The 17,580-nt window shown below is 37.9% G+C and overlaps 1 protein-coding gene across 13 annotated transcripts in view; it reads left to right on the forward strand.

Annotated features, from left to right (window-relative positions):
* APBB2 (amyloid beta precursor protein binding family B member 2) overlaps window positions 1-17,580 on the forward strand; it is a 411,236-nt gene that overhangs the window by 184,705 nt on the left and 208,951 nt on the right. For all 13 annotated transcript variants that reach the window (XM_078148568.1, XM_020991135.2, XM_078148564.1 and 10 more), the window contains one exon: window positions 9,660-10,478. In XM_078148568.1, the coding sequence (XP_078004694.1) occupies window positions 9,660-10,478 (819 nt within the window). The remainder of the gene's footprint in view (window positions 1-9,659; window positions 10,479-17,580) is intronic.

The raw sequence follows: 17,580 nt of genomic DNA on the forward strand, positions 1-17,580 counted from the left end.
TTCTCAGAGTTAGTTGATGGACCAGTGATCACAAATGACTCAGAGAAGGCAAAACCATTCAACTCTTACTCTCTCTTCCCCCACCCCACCCTGCCCCAGTATTCTCTGCCAAGGAGAATTGTCTTTGGATTAGAAAGGGCAGAATAAAAAAATGGTTAATAGGGAGTAGAAACACTAGATGAAGAGGGACATGAGAAACCAGGAGAACAGAAGAATTATATTCCAGAATTTTGGAAGAGCATGCAATTGCTAAATCACTGTCAGGGATCTTTCATCAGAGAACTGAAGGTGTACTGCAGGAATGAAGGAAAGGACAAAGAGTTTTTAGAAAACCTTTTGATCCTCTTAGAAAATGGGGAGAGAGTTCTGCATTAATTATAGACAATTCCTATAACTGTTTTAGAATGTGTTAATAATAGAACAGTCATTGACCATCTTGACCATGAAGACTCAGTGTGGCTTTGTCAAAAATAGATCATGGTAGACTAACTTCACTTCCCTTTCTTGATGGGGTGACTAGATTGGTTGTTCAAGGAGATGATGGCAGATAAAGTGTATTGAGATTTTAGCAAGATGTGTGACAAAGACTCTCATGCTATTTTTATGAAAAAAAAATTGAAAGATGTGGTCTCAACACCAGTACAGTTGAGTGGATTTGTAATTGGTTGAATAATCATCATGAAAGAGTAATCATGACTATGATCTTGGAATTCTGCCTCTAGTGGAGTGCCCCAGGCATCTGCTTGGTCCTAGATAAGCTAACCTTTTCAACAGTTTCATGGAAAAAAGGCATTGATGACATACTTATCAAATTTGCAGAGGATACAAATTTAGGAAGGATGGCTGACACATGTTACGGCAAAATCAGGTTCACAAAACAGCTTGACAGAGGTAATAAGATGAAATTTAATAAGGCTAAGTATAATGTCTTACATTTGGTTTTTTAAAAAATCACAAGCACAAGCACAAGATGGGCATAGTATGCCCAGATGGCAGTTCATCTTTGAAAAAGCTGGAGATTTAGTTAACATGCAAGCACCATATGATTTAGTAGTATGACACAGCAGCTGAAAATAGCTAGCATGGTCTTAGATTGCATCACATTTTAGGAAGGAGCCTGATAGGTAGTAGAGTGTCTAGAACGGGGCAGCTAGAATGGTAAAGTGCCTTGGAATCATTTCGTGTAAGGATCAGCTGAAGGAATTGGTGGTTTGGGCTTGTCTTGCTCTATCAGGATTGAGCTTATTCCACTTGGCTCCCTGGAGGAATGGGTAGAAATTGCAGAGAGATAGATTTAGGCTTGATGGAAGAGAAAACTTCCTAACAAGTAAGAGTTTTATTGAAGTGGAGTGGGCTACTTCATAAGGTAATAGGGTCCCCCTCTCTCCACTCACACAGGCGCTGCCTTACTTCAGGCTCTCACTTCCTCTCTGGTGGAGTATTCTGGTAGCTTACTAATTGATTTCCCTGCCTGGATTGTCTTCCCACTCCAGTCTCAATCAGCAAGCATTTATTAAGTGCCTACTATGTTCTCAGCACTTTGCTTGGTGCATCCTCCATTCAGGAGCCAAAGTGATTTTCCTTAAGCAAAGGTCAGCTCTTGTCATTCTCCTTTTAACTCTTGTGGCTCCTAATTACCTCCTCAGTCAAACGTGAAGTCTTCTGTCATTATTCTGTAGCCCGTTCCCTTCCATGCTTCTCCCATTTTATGTCCCTCCACACTTCTGTGATCCAACTTCCCTGGCCTGCTTTCTGTTCCTCACCCACAGCTCTCCTTCTCCTCTCTCCGCACCTTTTCCCTGATTGTTCCCCATGCCTGGAATATTCTCCTTCTTAATCTCTCTGGCTTTCTTCAAAGTCCACCATATGTGGACCATATGTCCACCATGGTCCTTTTCCAGGCCCTTCTCCCCTCTGGCTGCTATAGTGCCATCCTCCTTGAAATCATATTCAATCAGTTCTCCTTATGTATTCTATGTATATAGTTATTTACATGTTGTCTCTCACAACATAATGGGAGCTCCTTGACGACAAGAGCTGTTTTGGCGTTTCTTTGTACCTCAAGGCTTAGCATTGTGCTTGGTACTTGGTAATGCTTGGTGAGTGACTGACTCTGCATTAGAGGTCTTCAAACAAAGGCTGGACAATCACTTCTCATGTGTTGGTCATCATTTCCTTTTCTTTCTTAAGATTGTATGATTATTTACAAAACCAATGTAAACTCTGAGCTAAGGTTGATGAACTAAGTTGGGTCAAGCTCACAAAGTTGGGTACTTTTTTCTTTTTGCTCAGATTTATACCTGCTTGTTCCCTCCATCAGTATGGATCCCAATTCACCCATGCCTTCTCCTGTTGTGTACATCCTCCTATACATTCTCCACAGAAAATTCATCTATATCTATTTCTATATCCATATCCATATCTCTATATATATATATATCTACATCTATATCTTATAAATACATACATACATACATATATATGTGTGTATATATATATATATATATATATATATATATATGTATATGTTGGAGTCCTTCACCTATGTCTTCTGTTGTGTCCTGGGTCCATGTTCATGTGTTATCCACAATTGTGGCAATATTTCTATTATTAAAAAGTGTCAAATCCAGCCTCAGACACATAACACTTACTAGCTGTGTGACCCTGCACAAGTCACTTAACCCCATTGCCTAGACAAAAAAAAAAGTGTCAGGCAATTTCACGTCTTTAGATTTTTTCCTCCTAATCATCAAGAATTTATTAGATGCCTACTATGTACCAGGCATACTATGCTGAGTGCTGGGTATATGAAGCAAAAATTTAACAGCCTCTGCTCTCAAGAAGGTTACATTCTTTTGTAAAGGGTAGCATGTCCAAACAGAAGTACACACAAAACAAATACAAAATAAACATGAGGTCTTTAGGGAATGAGGACTCTAGTAGCTGGGAATGAGGAGGAAGAGAATCAGAATGGACTATGTGCAATATGGTATTTCAAGATGAATCTCAAAGGAAATAAGTGATTCTTTAGGGGCAGAAGTGAGGAGAAGAGTGTGTGCTAAGTGTGGAGAATGCTGTGGAATTGGGGATTTTAAATAATCCATCTCATTTTAGGGTCTTTATGATTGATGTAGCCCCAACAACTGTCTTGCCACTGGGATATTGACCTGGTTCTAAGTGATAAAAGTTGTTATCTTTTCAAAGGTGACATAGGGTGGTTTAAAAAAAAAGGGGGACTAAGGTCATGAGAAATGGATAATAAGGATAAAATTGAATCTTAGGATTTACTTTTACTGCAGATAAGAAAAAAGAAAAAGGAACTAATAATATCATATGATGATAATTACTCTCATTTTAGGGTTTTGTTTTTGTGTTTAAAACAGGCTAAATGTAGCCCAGGTTTCATTTGTATGATACTGAAAGGCAAATTCAGGGCAACGTGGGCTTCCCTATTTTTATGCTTATCTGTCACAAAGGTAGTGATCAAGATCTTCAATACCAACCTCTTTCATAAGCTAAGATGTCAAAGGGAAGTTTTGTTTTTTTTTAAATCTTAGGACAAAGACTAAGTGAAGAAGTATGATCCCACAGCTTTATAAATATTCTTCTTTTCAAGAATAATTTTGTATCCATTTAAGATTGAGTTACTGGTAAAACTCCATTGAGTATTTCTTAACAAACTTATTTTCAGACATCATTAGTTCTTGTGAAGGGGGAAAAATAAAATTATATCAAATTTTAATTTTTCAGCAGTAAAAACTATGGCTTTCTCATCTATAACAACATATTATCAAGTTATTCTATTAAAACATTTAATGAGAGTTTAAAAAAAACACTTGTTTCTTATTCATAGATTTTTTTTTGTTTCAGAGATTAAGTAACCAAACATTGTCACGATTAGAGCGATATTATAAGGTCAGAAATCCTAAGAATATACTTTATCTATATCAATAAGTGTATCCAAATGCAAGTATCCAAATATATTTTATCCATATTACTCCAGACACCATATTCTCTTTTCACGACCTTATTATATGGAAAGGTAAAACAATTTAACCTTATTGAGCCCCATATGATTTCTTTTTCAATTTTCTTCTTCTCTTGAGTCTTGTATTTGAATGTCACATTTTCTATTCAGCTCTGGTCTTTTCATCAGGAATATTTATAAGTCTTCTATTTCATTAAATATCCATTTTTTTCCCTTTAAGAATTATACTCAGTTTTGCTGGGTAGGTTGTTCTTGATTGTGATCCCAGCCCTTTTGCCTTCTGAAATGTCACATTCTGAGGCACCCCCCTGCCCAACTCCTTTAATATGGTGGCAATTTAATCTAGTGTTATCCTAACTGTGGCTCCATAGTATTTGAATGATTTTTTTTCCAACTGCTTGCACTATTTTCTCTTTGACCTGGGAGCTCTGAAATTTGGCTGCTATATTCCTAGGAGTTTGCATTTGGGGATTTTTTTTTTCAGGTAGTGATCAGTGGATTCTTTCAATTTCTATTTTACCCTCTGGTTCTAGGATATCAGGGTAGTTTTCCTTGATAATTTCTTGAAAAATTATGTCTAGGCTCTTTCTTTGCTCATGGCTTTCAGGTAGGCCAATAATTCTTAAATTATCTCTCCTTGATTATTTTTCAGGTCAATTGTTTTTCCCAATGAGATATTTCACTTAAAAATTTTTTTTTCATTCTTTTGACTTTGTTTTATTGTTTCTTGATTTAAGAAATTTTCTTCAGTGAACTTTTCTACATCTTTTCCATTTGGCCAATTACGTTTTCTAAGGTGTTTTGTTTTCTTCAGTACTTTCTGTGTCTCTTTTACCAAGCTGTTGTCTTTTCATAATTGTCTTTCTTTACTTTCATTTCTTTATCTAATTTTTCCTCTACCACTCTTATTTGATTTTGAAAATAATTTTTTTAAACTATTTCAGGAATTTTTGTTAGACTAGTGTCCAATTCACATTTTTCTTTGAGACTTTTCTGTTTTGTATCTGTTTTGACTTCATTGTCTTCTTTTGAGTTTGTGTCTTGATCTTTCCTGTTACCATAGTAACTTTTTATCATGAGGTTATATTTTCAGTGTTTCCAATGTGGTATGATCTGGGAAAAGGTGTGGTTACTGCTTCCCTGGTCTTTACTCTGGTCCTTACCCAAGAAGGGCCCTTGATCCCCTGGGATTGCAGTCAATATGGCTCCTCAGGGTCCTTCGGCACTGAAAGTGATAATGTTCTTTGGGGTCCCTGATGCCTTATGACCAAAAGTGATCCTGCTCCTCAGGACTTCTGTTCCCTCTTGACTGACCTATGCCTCTCTGCCCTTGAACTATGATCCAAAAGTTGGTATAGACAGTGGATTTACCAAACAGCCTCTGGTCCTGTGTCCACTGCTAACACAGAGGTCCGCTGTAATCTCTTTCTGACCAATCGCCAGGTCCCCTTACCATCTCTGGCTTGAGAGCTCCTAAAGCTGCTGCTGCATCTGTTGACCCACCTAATCCTACCACTGATATTTCAGCCAAGAGGGCTCTGGCCCAGCCTCCACCCCTGTTTCACAGATCATTCTTTCCAATCTTGAGGTTTTTTTATTTTTTAGGTGAGGCAGTTGGGGTTAAGTGACTTGCCCAGAGTCACACAGCTAGTGAGTGTTATATGTCTGAGGCCAAATTTGAACTCAGGTCCTCCTGACTCCAGGGCTGGTGCTCTATCCACTGCACCACCTAGCTGCCCCCTCTTTCTAATCTTGACCTCCTAAGTTGTCTAGGGCTAGTAGAATGGCTCACTGATTTTTTTATTGGCTCTGCCACTCCAGAATTCAAGTTGAGGCATTATTTTAAAGTTGTTTGAGAGGAAATATTGAGAGAGCTCAGTTGAGTGCTTTCTTGACTTTTCCACCTCAGCCATACCCAAAAGTAGATGATCCAGGTTTTTAAAACATTGGTAATTTCCTGAAATTTTCTCACAGTCCTGACTTCTCTAGGACTTGAACTATCTGCTTAGTAGTACTTGATAAAATGATAGAATTCTTAAGGTTCTTCTCAACTCTAGTAATCATATAATCCATATTTGCATTTGCTGCACATATATACTCTGTACCATCCTTCACAGAGAGCCACAATCTCTGGTGGTGAGAAATTCATTTTCTCTTTATGCAATTCAATTCAATAATCATTTATTTAGTCAACAAGCATCTCTGAAGCAGCTGCTGTGCACCAGATGACGTGCTAAGCACTGCGTTGTGTATTATGGAATATAAAAAGACAAAAAATGAAATAGTACTTTTCTTAAGGAGCTCGCCTTCTGCTGGGGGCTGGAGTTTGAGAAGAGGAGGGAGAGGGAAGACAGGACTGGATCTGTGATTTCATTGTTAGAGGGAACTCCCAAGTAAGAAAACTCCCTTTACCAGTTCAGGTCAATGTCTTCTCTGCAACTTACCTACACACTTAGAGAAATGCCTGGAGTGCTGAGAAGTAAAGTAGTTTCACACAGCCAGTAGGTTTGACAGGTGGAGCTCCAAGCCAAGTCTTCCTAGCTTGGAGGCCAGTTTTGTCTTCATGTTGTCTCTCCAGATCCCTAACTGAGCCGTTTACTGAAGGTACTCCTATTTGCCAGTGTCATTTTCACTTACTTCTCAGGGTTGCTGTGAGGCACAAATGAGATAATATTTGTAAAGGACATAGCAGTGCCTGGCACATAGGTACTGTATAGTATATAGCAGGTACTATGTAAATACTTATTTCCCTTTCCTCCTCTTTAGCCTTTCTTTGTGTTCCCAGTGTTCAGCACTGCACACAGTAGTCACTTAATACATATTTATTAACTCACTGACTACATGAAAGCCCTTCATATCTTTGAATTTAAAAAAAATTTACTATCATGTGTTCTTGTTTCCCAACTGAACATCCTTAACTTTCCTGTTCCCTTGTTCACTGGAGATATTCTAGTTTGCTAATGTCCTTCTTAAAATGTGGTACTCAGAAGTGAACGTAATTCTGTAGGTGTTTCCTGACTTCTGCAGATTACAGTTCCACTTTCTTGCCTTTTTTCTCAACACTATATCTTTTAAATTATTACAGTATTATAATTACATATAATAGAATATATTATATAATATTAATAGTTAATAATAATTAATGACTTCACAGCAACCATATCACACTATTCACTCATTTTGACCTTGACTTCATCTAATATCATAAGCCTTTTCACGGTCTTTCACTTGGGTTGTTGATCTTTTGATCCTAAGCACTGGACCTTACATTTTTCCTTATTAAATTTTACTTCGTTAGTTTCAGCATTGTATGTTTCTGCATCTGATCACAGGGATATCATGAGTCAATTTGTCAGCTGCCTTACATTTTAAATCAGGATCCTTTGAATAGATGTAAGTTCCTAGGCTGTGGTATTGGGCACTAAAATTTATTTAGTTAGTTTCCCTGACTGCCTTCCATTTGAGGGTTAACTTTCACTTGTCCGTTAGATGATAATTATTAAGTATTCCAAACCAAATTGTATACATGCTTTGATTGTGGAAGTTTTCATATGGAGATTTTTTTCGATTGGGTAACAAAATAGTCCATTTTTAAAACTATAATTTACGACCAAAAGAACTTTTAGGAATGTGATAAAGGCAGTAGACGTTTCTGACAGCTTGGGTGTCATAGAGAGTATCAATTACCACCAACATATAAAAGGCTTTTAAAAAATTCATAGGGGCAGCTAGGTGGTGCAGTGGATAGAGCACTGAGTCTGAAATCAGGAGGACCTGAGTTCAAATTTGGCCTCTGACACTTAACACTTACTAGCTGTGTGACCTTGGGCAAGTCACTTAACCCCATTGCCTAGCCAAAAAAAAATTCTTGTACATTGTATAAAAACCTAGGAGTTGGAAGCAATATCTTTAAGGAAAAATTATGTGATTACTAATGAAGTAAGCCAAAATTTCTTTCTAGTAACAACTAGATAGAAGACAATCCTTGAGGTCGTAATATTACCTTATCGTCATTAAGATTTCTAAGTGATTAAGAAAAAATTTAGTAACATCTATAGATAATAGATTCAGGGTACAGATTAAGGCAGATTTTTTAGAGATGGCCAGTGGCAGGAATTGGTTTTGCTTGATTATTCATAGTTGTTATAAAGATTTCCTTTTTTTATTCTTCAAAGGGAGAGAAGATAGAATGAGAAAACACATTTTTAATTGGAAAAAAAATTTTTTTTGGCAAAGGTAGTCTCTGGAGAAATCACTAACTTTGTTAAAACTGTGGTGTTGTAACTATTATAGTAGAGCCTAAACACTCTTTACTCTGAAGGTCCATGCATTTCAGTAAAACCTTCACAACCACTGGATAAAACTCAAGATAGATGTTCTTTGGAATAGATGTCCTAGCTTGAGTACAAGGAAAAACTTCCTCAGAATGGCAGTAAAAAAACACAGGGACTGCACAGGGAAAAATCCATCCACACTTTTTTATGCCTTTCTGCTTCTGTTTTGCCCGAGGAAAGGAAAGAGTGGTCCAGTGTCTCACAGGTATTTCAGGAATGCTAAGACTCCATTCTGTTTCTGGTTTCCAGTTAATGGGAGCAATCTAAAAAAGAATCCTAGATGGATCAGATAAGAATAAAGGGAAAAGTGATTCCCAACAGGCTGCAGAAAGCTTGGAACTTAGTCGTTTTTCAATAGCTCATTTTATTCTCTTCTGTCTTTATAAGACATGTGGAATAAATCACGTAAAGTGTGAGCCATATTTGAGATAAATGCAGCTGCCAAGTTGTTTCCTAGGAGTTCTGAGGGGGCATATGATGCCGGCAAACAGCTGAGTCTGTATTTCATTTCAGGAATATATTCAAATTCTGTTTGGGGATCTAACATGTCATCCATAGCCAGGGGCACAATACATGGTATGAGTGGCTTGTGTGTGTGTGTGTGTGTGTGTGTGTGTGTGTGTGTGTGTGTGTTTACCCCCAGTAAATTTAAATAGTTATTTCAAAATAGATCTGAATACAAGTATGATGTCCAGGTCAAAAATATGAAAACAAGAACATTAAAGGAATATACACACCAGCAAAGAACTCTGTAAGATATTTTATTTCTCACTCATTCATAAGATCCTTCCTAAGCAGAGTTGAGAACATTACTTTGGCTATATCATTGAGTAATGACCTCTCGGGCTAATTAGGGAATGGAAGTCTCATAAGATTTCTTGCCAATTTTCTTATACCCTGGAGCATCGAAAGAAAGGGGAAGCTATGTCCTTTTTTTTTTTTTTTAAGGTGAGGAGTAATTTTCAAGATTATAAAAAGAGATGTTTCATTGTCTTGGGAAAAATGCTTATATAAAATACCAATGTTTGGTATTTGAGATAACAATGTCTGAGTAGAAGAAACAGATTTTATCATATGTAAAATCTTGAAGCCCTGATCCCCATATTTCTTATTGTAAATTTAATTTATGTAGAATTTATCTATCTTACTTAGATCTACTTGAAATACGAATGGTAGGGGAGAAGGAGAACATGAGTCTGCTGTTCATAATGAAGATAGGTCTTGTGGGGAAGTGTTCATTCTTACGAGTTAATATATGCAAACATTTGTTCGCTCTAGATGCTAAGTAGCCTAAACATGTCCCCTCACGGCTATTCATTCTCCTCTTTCTTTTCTAGTTGACTCCAGTGCAGACACCTTGGCAGTGTTTATGGCCAGCAGCAACACAACAGACGTTGTGAATAGAAACAGCCCTGCCACGCCACCGAACACCCTTAATCTTCGCTCCTCCCATAACGAACTGTTGAATGCTGAAATAAAACACACCGAAACCAAGAACAGCACACCTCCCAAATGCAGGAAAAAATATGCACTGACTAATATCCAGACAGCAATGGGCCTCTCCGATCCTGCTGCACAACCCCTCCTGGGAAACAGCTCTGCCAACATAAAGCTGGTGAAGAATGGTGAGAACCAGCTCCGGAAGGCAGCTGAGCAACAAGGGCCTCAGGATCCAAACAAAAATGTCTCCCCCACTGCAGTCATAAACATAACTTCTGAGAAGTTAGAGGGTAAAGAGCCAAATCCCCAGGATTCCTCAGGCTGTGAAATACTACCATCCCGGCCGAGGAGAACCAAGAGCTTTCTCAATTACTATGCAGACCTGGAAACCTCAGCCCGGGAACTAGAACAGAACCTGGGGAACAGCCATGTGGTGATGGAAGAGAAGTCTGGTGGAAGCCAGGGCCAGGCCTCCACCGTGATTGGGAATGGGGACGTGTTGCCACGGAAACCAAATAAGCACCAGTCGAGTCCAGAGGATGGTCAGGTGGCCACTGTGTCATCCAGCCCCGAGACCAAGAAGGACCATCCTAAAACAGGGGCGAAGACAGATTGTGCTCTCCACCGGATTCAGAACCTGGCTCCGAGTGATGAAGAATCTAGCTGGACCACATTGTCCCAGGACAGTGCTTCACCTAGCTCCCCAGATGAAACAGGTACAGACTGCTGGGAGGAGGGCAGAATGCAGAGTATTAATAATAGCATAATAGTAATAATAGTTTTAAGCTCCTGTGCCCCAGCCTAACAGATACACTCACTTCACGGTTTTACACAGCTGAAATAAGATGAAATGATTTGTGTTAAAAACAAACCTTGGATAGTCTTTAGGCTAGCATTATTTTAAGTCTGGTATCAGTTATTTGGTATGTTTGTGAAAGAAACAGGTCCTTAAAATACTAAGTATAGCAAAACCTCAATTTTGTATTTGTGATGGTTTGGATGGAAACTGGGCTGAAGTCTGTCTTAGAGCTACCTATGAAAGAAGGGATTTGCTAAATATTTTAATAAGCCACATAGAATTATAAGGGCAATCTCTAACCTGTTTATGAGAATAGACTATTGTAAAACCCTTCAGAAAGTCTCTTTTATATATAAGCACACTACTGTGTCAATTTCAAACCATTTTATTCCTTAAGGACTACTTTGGAGTGGTTCTCCTAATGACCTCTAGTCATCATTAGACTGGCTCGACCAGTTCAAATTACAGTATATACTTTAAAGTAATATGATTCCATTTATATTTAATAGCTTAGATTAAATTTAGATTAATTTTAAGTGGTTCTTCTCAGTATTTAGTTTAGAATAGTAAGACACTTACTATTTATGAACAAGGTGGCAAAACTGTACGTAGAAGGAATAGTATCTTGGCCCAGATGTGAACTCTCTCTAGCTTCCTGCCCTTATAAGAACTGATCATAGAATCTAACAATCCAAAGGAGGCTCAGACAGACAGTTAAGGGGTACATTTAAAATAAAAACATTATGTTACTTTATTCTTTTTTAAAAAATACATTTAGTATTTTTTTCAATTACGTGTAAAAACAATTTCTAAAATTCATTTTTAAAACTTTGAGTTCCACATTCTCGCCCTTCCTCCCCTCCTCATACTCCTTCACTTAGAAGTCAAACAACTTGGTATAAATTATACATATGTAGTTATGCAAAACATGTCCATATTAGTCATGTTGTGAAAGAAAACAGACCCAAAAAAATCCCTCAAGAAAAATAAAGTAAAAAACAAAAGTATGCTTCAATTTGTATATTATACCATGTACCATCAATTCTTTCTCTGGGGATGGATAGCATCCTTCAGAGTTGTCTTGGATCATTGTATTGTTGAGAATAGCTAAGTCATTCACAGTTGATCATCTTACAATATTGCTGTCACTTTGTACACAGTACATTTCACTTTGTATCAGCTCATGTAAGTCTTTCCAGGTTTTTCTGGGAGCATCCTGCTCATCATTTCTTAGAGCACAATAGTATTTCATCATGGTCACATGCCACAGTTTGTTCAGCCTTTCTCCAATTGATGTGCATCCCTTCAATTTCTAATTCTTTGCTACCAGAAAACAGCTGCTGTAAATATTTTAGTACATACAGATCCTTTTCCTTTTTTGTTTTTTATCTCTTTTGAGATGCATACCTAGTAGTGGTATTGCTAGGTCAAAGGGTATGCATGGTTTTATAGCCCTTTGGCCATAGTTCCAAATTGCTCTACAGAATGATTGAATCAGTTCACAATTCCACCAACAGTGCATTAATGTCTCATGTTTCCCACTCCCCCTCTGACATTTGTCATTTACCTTTTCTGTCCTATTAGCCAATCTAATAGTTATGAGGTATCAGAATTGTTTTAATTTTCATTTCTCAGTTCATGATATTTGGTTATCACCTATGCAAATGATTCTCAGATCTAATCATCTATCCTTCACCTCTCTACTGATCTCCAGTCTCATATCTCCAGCTGTCTATTGGACGTCTTCAGTTAAATGTACCATAGACAACTTAAACTCAACATGTCCAAAACTTAACTCATTGTCTTTCCCCAAAAACCCTCTATTTTTCTTAACTTCCCTATTACTTTTGATCATACCACCATTCTCCCAGACACCGAGGCTTAAAACTTGGGTGTCATCCTTGAGTCCTCATTTTCTTTCATTCCCCATGTCCAGTCTTTTTCCAAGTTCAGTAGTTTCTTACCTACATAACATCTTTCATATACTTCCACTTCTGTCCTATGACACTACCATCACCTTGGTGAAGGCCTTCGTCTCCTCTTGCCTGAACTGATCTTTTTAATTTTTAAAATTTATTTATTTATTTTTAGTTTTCAACATTCACTTCCAAAAGATTTTGAGTTTTAAATTTCCCCCCCTTCTACTTCTTCCTCCTGCCCTAAGATGGCATACAATCTGATATAAGCTCTACATATACATTCACGTTAAACATTTTTTTCCCATTAGTCATGATGTTCTTCCCATCAGTTCTAATTGTTCTTTACGACAAGAATGAAGCAATAAAACGAAACTCCTTCCTGAACTATTGCAGTGGTCTGCTTGGTCTCCCTTCCTCAAGTCTCTCCCCACTCCATTCCATCCACTCAACTGTCAAAATTATCTTCCTAAAGAGCAGGCAGGTCTAACCATGTCAACCCCATATTCAGTAAACTTCCTGTTATCTCTAGCATCAAATATAAAATCCTCTGGCTTTAAAAGCCATTCATAATGGGACTTCCTTTCCAGTCTTCTTATTCTCCCCTCCATAAAGTCAGTGACACTGGCCTCCTTGCTCCTGTAATGTAACATTCCATCTTCTGACTCTGAACATTTCCATTGGCTCTCCTCCATTCTTGGAGTACTCTCCTCATCATCTCTGTCTCCTAGATTCCTTCAGGCCTCAGCCAAAATTCCTCATTCTGCAAGAAGCCTTTTTGGATCCCCACTAATGGCAATGTCTTCCCTCTGATATTGTATCTGATTTACGCTGTACGTATCTTGTTTTTACTTAGTTATTTGCACGTTATTTTTCCCTTTAGATTGTGAGCTCCTTGAGTGCAGGGATTGATTTTCTATCTTTTTCTTTTTTTGCCTTTCTTTGAATTTCCAGTGCTTAGTAGGGTGACTGTCACATAGTAGGCAGATGATTAATCCTTGTTGACTTGACTCAAGGAGTTGCATAGATTTGGTAGAAGAAATTTCCTTCTCTGGGAGTGTGTACCTATGAAAGCACAGAATCAATACCTATCCTTACCCATGCTCTACAAATCTGTGATTTTAAGACACAACAGTCATAAAATGACAAATTTACTGAGAACTTCAGAAGAAATTAGAGTGTTTTTCCCCCCAAACACGCATCATTTGTATCATTTTGCTAAGAGGGTAATGACTTTGCCAGAGAAAGACCAGGTGGTTCTAGTAATAGCATAGAATGTATCAGATAAAAAGTTGTTGATTAGACTTAAGTGAGGTTTGTGTTTCAACTAGGCTGTTGGGCATTTGTCCCATGATCGTTTTTGAAGTAGCTGCAAATTCCAGAGAAATTTGGACTGTGGTTTGAAGTTACAAAGATGTTATTATTCTGAATTTGTATTTATTCAATAAGCATTAATTGGTATATATGTATAAATGCTAGCTATTAATTACTGTCATTATTATGTTGAGTTTCTTCAGCATACTAAGGTGCTAGGTAGTAGTGGAGATATAAATATGATAAACTACATAGTTCTCAGTCTCAAGAGGCTTATATTCCTGTAGTTGGTGATATTTTAAAAATGGGTTGGTGAATATTGTAAAAAATGTATTTTGATAACTATGTTTCAATATAATTTGTTTTCTTTGTAATCCTATATATTTTATTTTGTGCATTTAAAAATATGAGGGTTCTTTAAGTTCTACCAGACTGCCAAAGGGATTCATGATACAAAAGAGGTTAAAACCTTGGCTTACATATATATATATATATATATATATATATATATATATATATATATATATAATATATATATATATATATATATAATATGAACATATAACAAATAACATACCTCAAAATTAGAATCTGATTGAGTTCCTATGGAAGTCCAAACAGAATGGTTGAGCTTTGAGGAAGGGAGTAGTCTCTTCTACCTGGGAGGGCTTCATGAAGGAAGTGGCATCTGAGTGGAAGGGGAGAGGGAAAGGATTTCAACAGGCAAAGAAAGCTATGTTGCAGGCAAGGGTATTAAGCTGGTGGGCAGGCAGGCGGAGCAGGATAAATGAGTGTAGATAGTAGCTAATGTTCTAGTGAAGTTCAAAGACAGACTTGCCTTGGAAAGTGAAAGACCGCAAACACATCTGTGTGATATAAAGATATAAACTCTATGCCCACTGTGTTCATTTTCTTATAAGAGACATTGGGCTCTACTTAAGTAAACATAAGCTGCTGTCATGGAGCTAAGACAACTGGTAACAACTGGTGGTAAAAATCAGCCAAAGCTGTGGTCACTTGGTTGATTGTGAGAAGCCCTTTGATCTTTTGCTTAAACTCCCCAAATAATTCCTTTATTGATGAGGTCGTAGAGTCATTGGAGTATCCAATAGGTTTGGGTTTCCTAAAATTACAGCTGGATTAATGCAATTACAAGTAGTGTGCCCTAGGATGGTGGTTCTGATGTTTGTGGTTCTTTCATTTTCTGATTTTGTCATGTCTTTTCCTTTAACATGGACACTAGTGCCTGCCTGCACCCAGATTCTCAGGGTGTATTAATTTACCACTTAAGTGTGCAGAACTCTCTCTGGCTGGTGGGATATACAAAGATTAGATAAGACTTTTTGTCTCTTCTCTTAGAATTTACGTTCTATTTCTAATAGTAAGATAGAATACAGACTCAGATAAGTGCGGTAAATACTAGCCACAGGAGTGCATCAAGCAGCTAGGTAGCACAGTGGATAGAGTTGGACTTGCTGTCCTGAAGTCCTAAGTTCAAATCTGGCCTCAGACACTCTTCTAGCTGTGTGTACCTGGGCAAGTCACTTAACCTCATTTCTCGTCTCTAAAATGGGGAAAATGATAACACATCCCAAGGTGGTTGTGAGGATTAAATGAGATAATATTTGTAAAACATGCTGCAAACCTTAAAGCACTGTATAAATACTGTCTATTATTAGGGAAATACAACACATAGTACTGCTCAGTTGTCACATGGAGAAATGTGGCAAAATACTAACCATCTTTACCTTAGTTGGGAAATGAAAAGTGTATCACATTGATTATAGAGAGAATCATTTCCTATGTAAAGGCTTGTAATTCATTATTCCTGTCTAGCTGAATAAAGAGCTTGTAAATTTCATATAATAGACTATATTAGCATATCAGTGGAAATGGACAAAAGTAAAAACAACTTGTATTATAAATGAAATCTAGATGAAGGAAAACTTAGTTTCCTAAAGGCATTGCTGGGGCCATACATTTCATCCCCAGATGGCCAGGAGATGAGAAGCCTTTTCATACTTAGCTAGGTTGGTCCTCAAAAGGAAGCCTTTCTAGCCTAGCAGAATTGGACAGTGCTTTGGACAGTGCTTCTACCCTCCCCGCACCTTCCAGAACTAAGGGTCATTTCCACTCTACAGTGAGACACCAGAGTAGGTTGGTTTTATGTTATCAAGAGATTAGGAGGAACCCTTCCCCCCATGGCAAATTTATGGGAGGCCACCAGCATCAGATGGGCAGGCATCTAGGAGTTGTCACATGAATCATTGGGGGTGGTAATACCCTTATTGATGAGATCACTGATTGATTGGAATATTACAGTTTGCCAAGTTACAGTCAGAAAATTAATACAGTCACAACTAATTTGCTCTAGCAGTAGAATGAGAGGATCATTGCTCAAGAGCTCAAAGAGACATTAGAGGTCATCTGGTCGAGGCTTCTGTTCTACAAATGAGGAAACTGAGGCTCAGGGAGGTTGAGTGATTTGTCTAAGGTCATAGTTACTGCTAGTCAGGATTTGAACTCAGCTTATCAGTGTCCTGACACATTTTTCCTCTGTATCACACTTAAGTAAAATATTAGCTTAAAATATATTCAGAATGAGTTCTGTTATATTAATTGGGTGAAAGGGCAGGTTGATTTTCATTTATTTTAGGTGAAATACAGAACATTTTACAGAGTGCTGTTTTATTTCTTTTAGGTGTGCAACATTCAGTGACTCAGCTACACTAAGTATTGCCTAATGAAGAATGTTAGTGGACTTTAATGAGTAGAGTAATTTGTAATTATTAATTGTATGCAAAAGTTTTTTTGAAATTCTTAAAACAGTTTGTTCCCTGAAGTAATTGAAATGTTCTCTAAATACCGTTAAGTATTTAGAAAAAAGACAAATAGAGTTTAGGTAGCCACAAGCCTATTTGAAGCAGGACAGTCAGTACTCAGGTTGAATCAAGAGAGTCTGACCTCTTCAGTGCATTTACATGAGAGTATCAGTAGAAGCAGAGCCTTGTGTTATTTAGGCTCTGAGGAGGGTCAGTTGCCAATGTTCATGGTTCTAAAAGTAACCATATTTACTCCATTTAAGGCACTGTGCAGTCTGCTGGGATTGGTGACTGTGGAGACTGGCTACTGCAGTGTGCTAAGTGAAGCACAATAAGGGTGCACAGTGGCCTCACCCTGGTGAGCTCATCATGATTCTCAAAGAAGAATGAATAATTAACAAGAACCCACTCACAGTCCTATGGCTTAGGGTGCCTCCCACTTTGCAGCATAAATGGGCAGCTAGGAAGTCCTCTAGGGTTGTGAATTCTGTACTTTTCAATTCCCTTATCATCTGAAGCCCCTATTACGTGCTAGGCACTGTTGGCTACTGAAGAAAAGTGATACCATTCCTGCTTCCCGTCTAATAGGGCATATACTTAGAGATATCATTTACTGTGTAGAACAGGATAAGGACAAAGGTGAAGCCTAGGCATGGTACCCTTTAAACATTAGAGGAGAGAGATTTTGGACTTTGGGGGAATAGAGCGGTGGCATACGAAGTCACTCAAGTCTCCAGCCTTGAACTAAAGAAACCTTCCCCAAGGGACTCTTTCTCTTTGCCACTATTTCATCTATCTTTCTAGTCTTAGGTGTCCACACAAATCAAGTTGTAAACTGGGCATTAACTGCTTCACAGGGTCGGACTCCTTCATAGAAAGAGCATTGGACTTGGAATGAGAAGACCTGGGTTCCAGGCTTGGCCCTATCACTTGATAGCTGGGTGGGCAAAGTGGGACTTGGGAGCAT

This window comes from Phascolarctos cinereus, unplaced genomic scaffold (assembly GCF_003287225.1).
Source record: "Phascolarctos cinereus isolate Bilbo 61053 unplaced genomic scaffold, phaCin_HiC Scaffold_9;HRSCAF=440, whole genome shotgun sequence".
In the NCBI taxonomy this organism is placed as follows: domain Eukaryota; kingdom Metazoa; phylum Chordata; class Mammalia; order Diprotodontia; family Phascolarctidae; genus Phascolarctos; species Phascolarctos cinereus.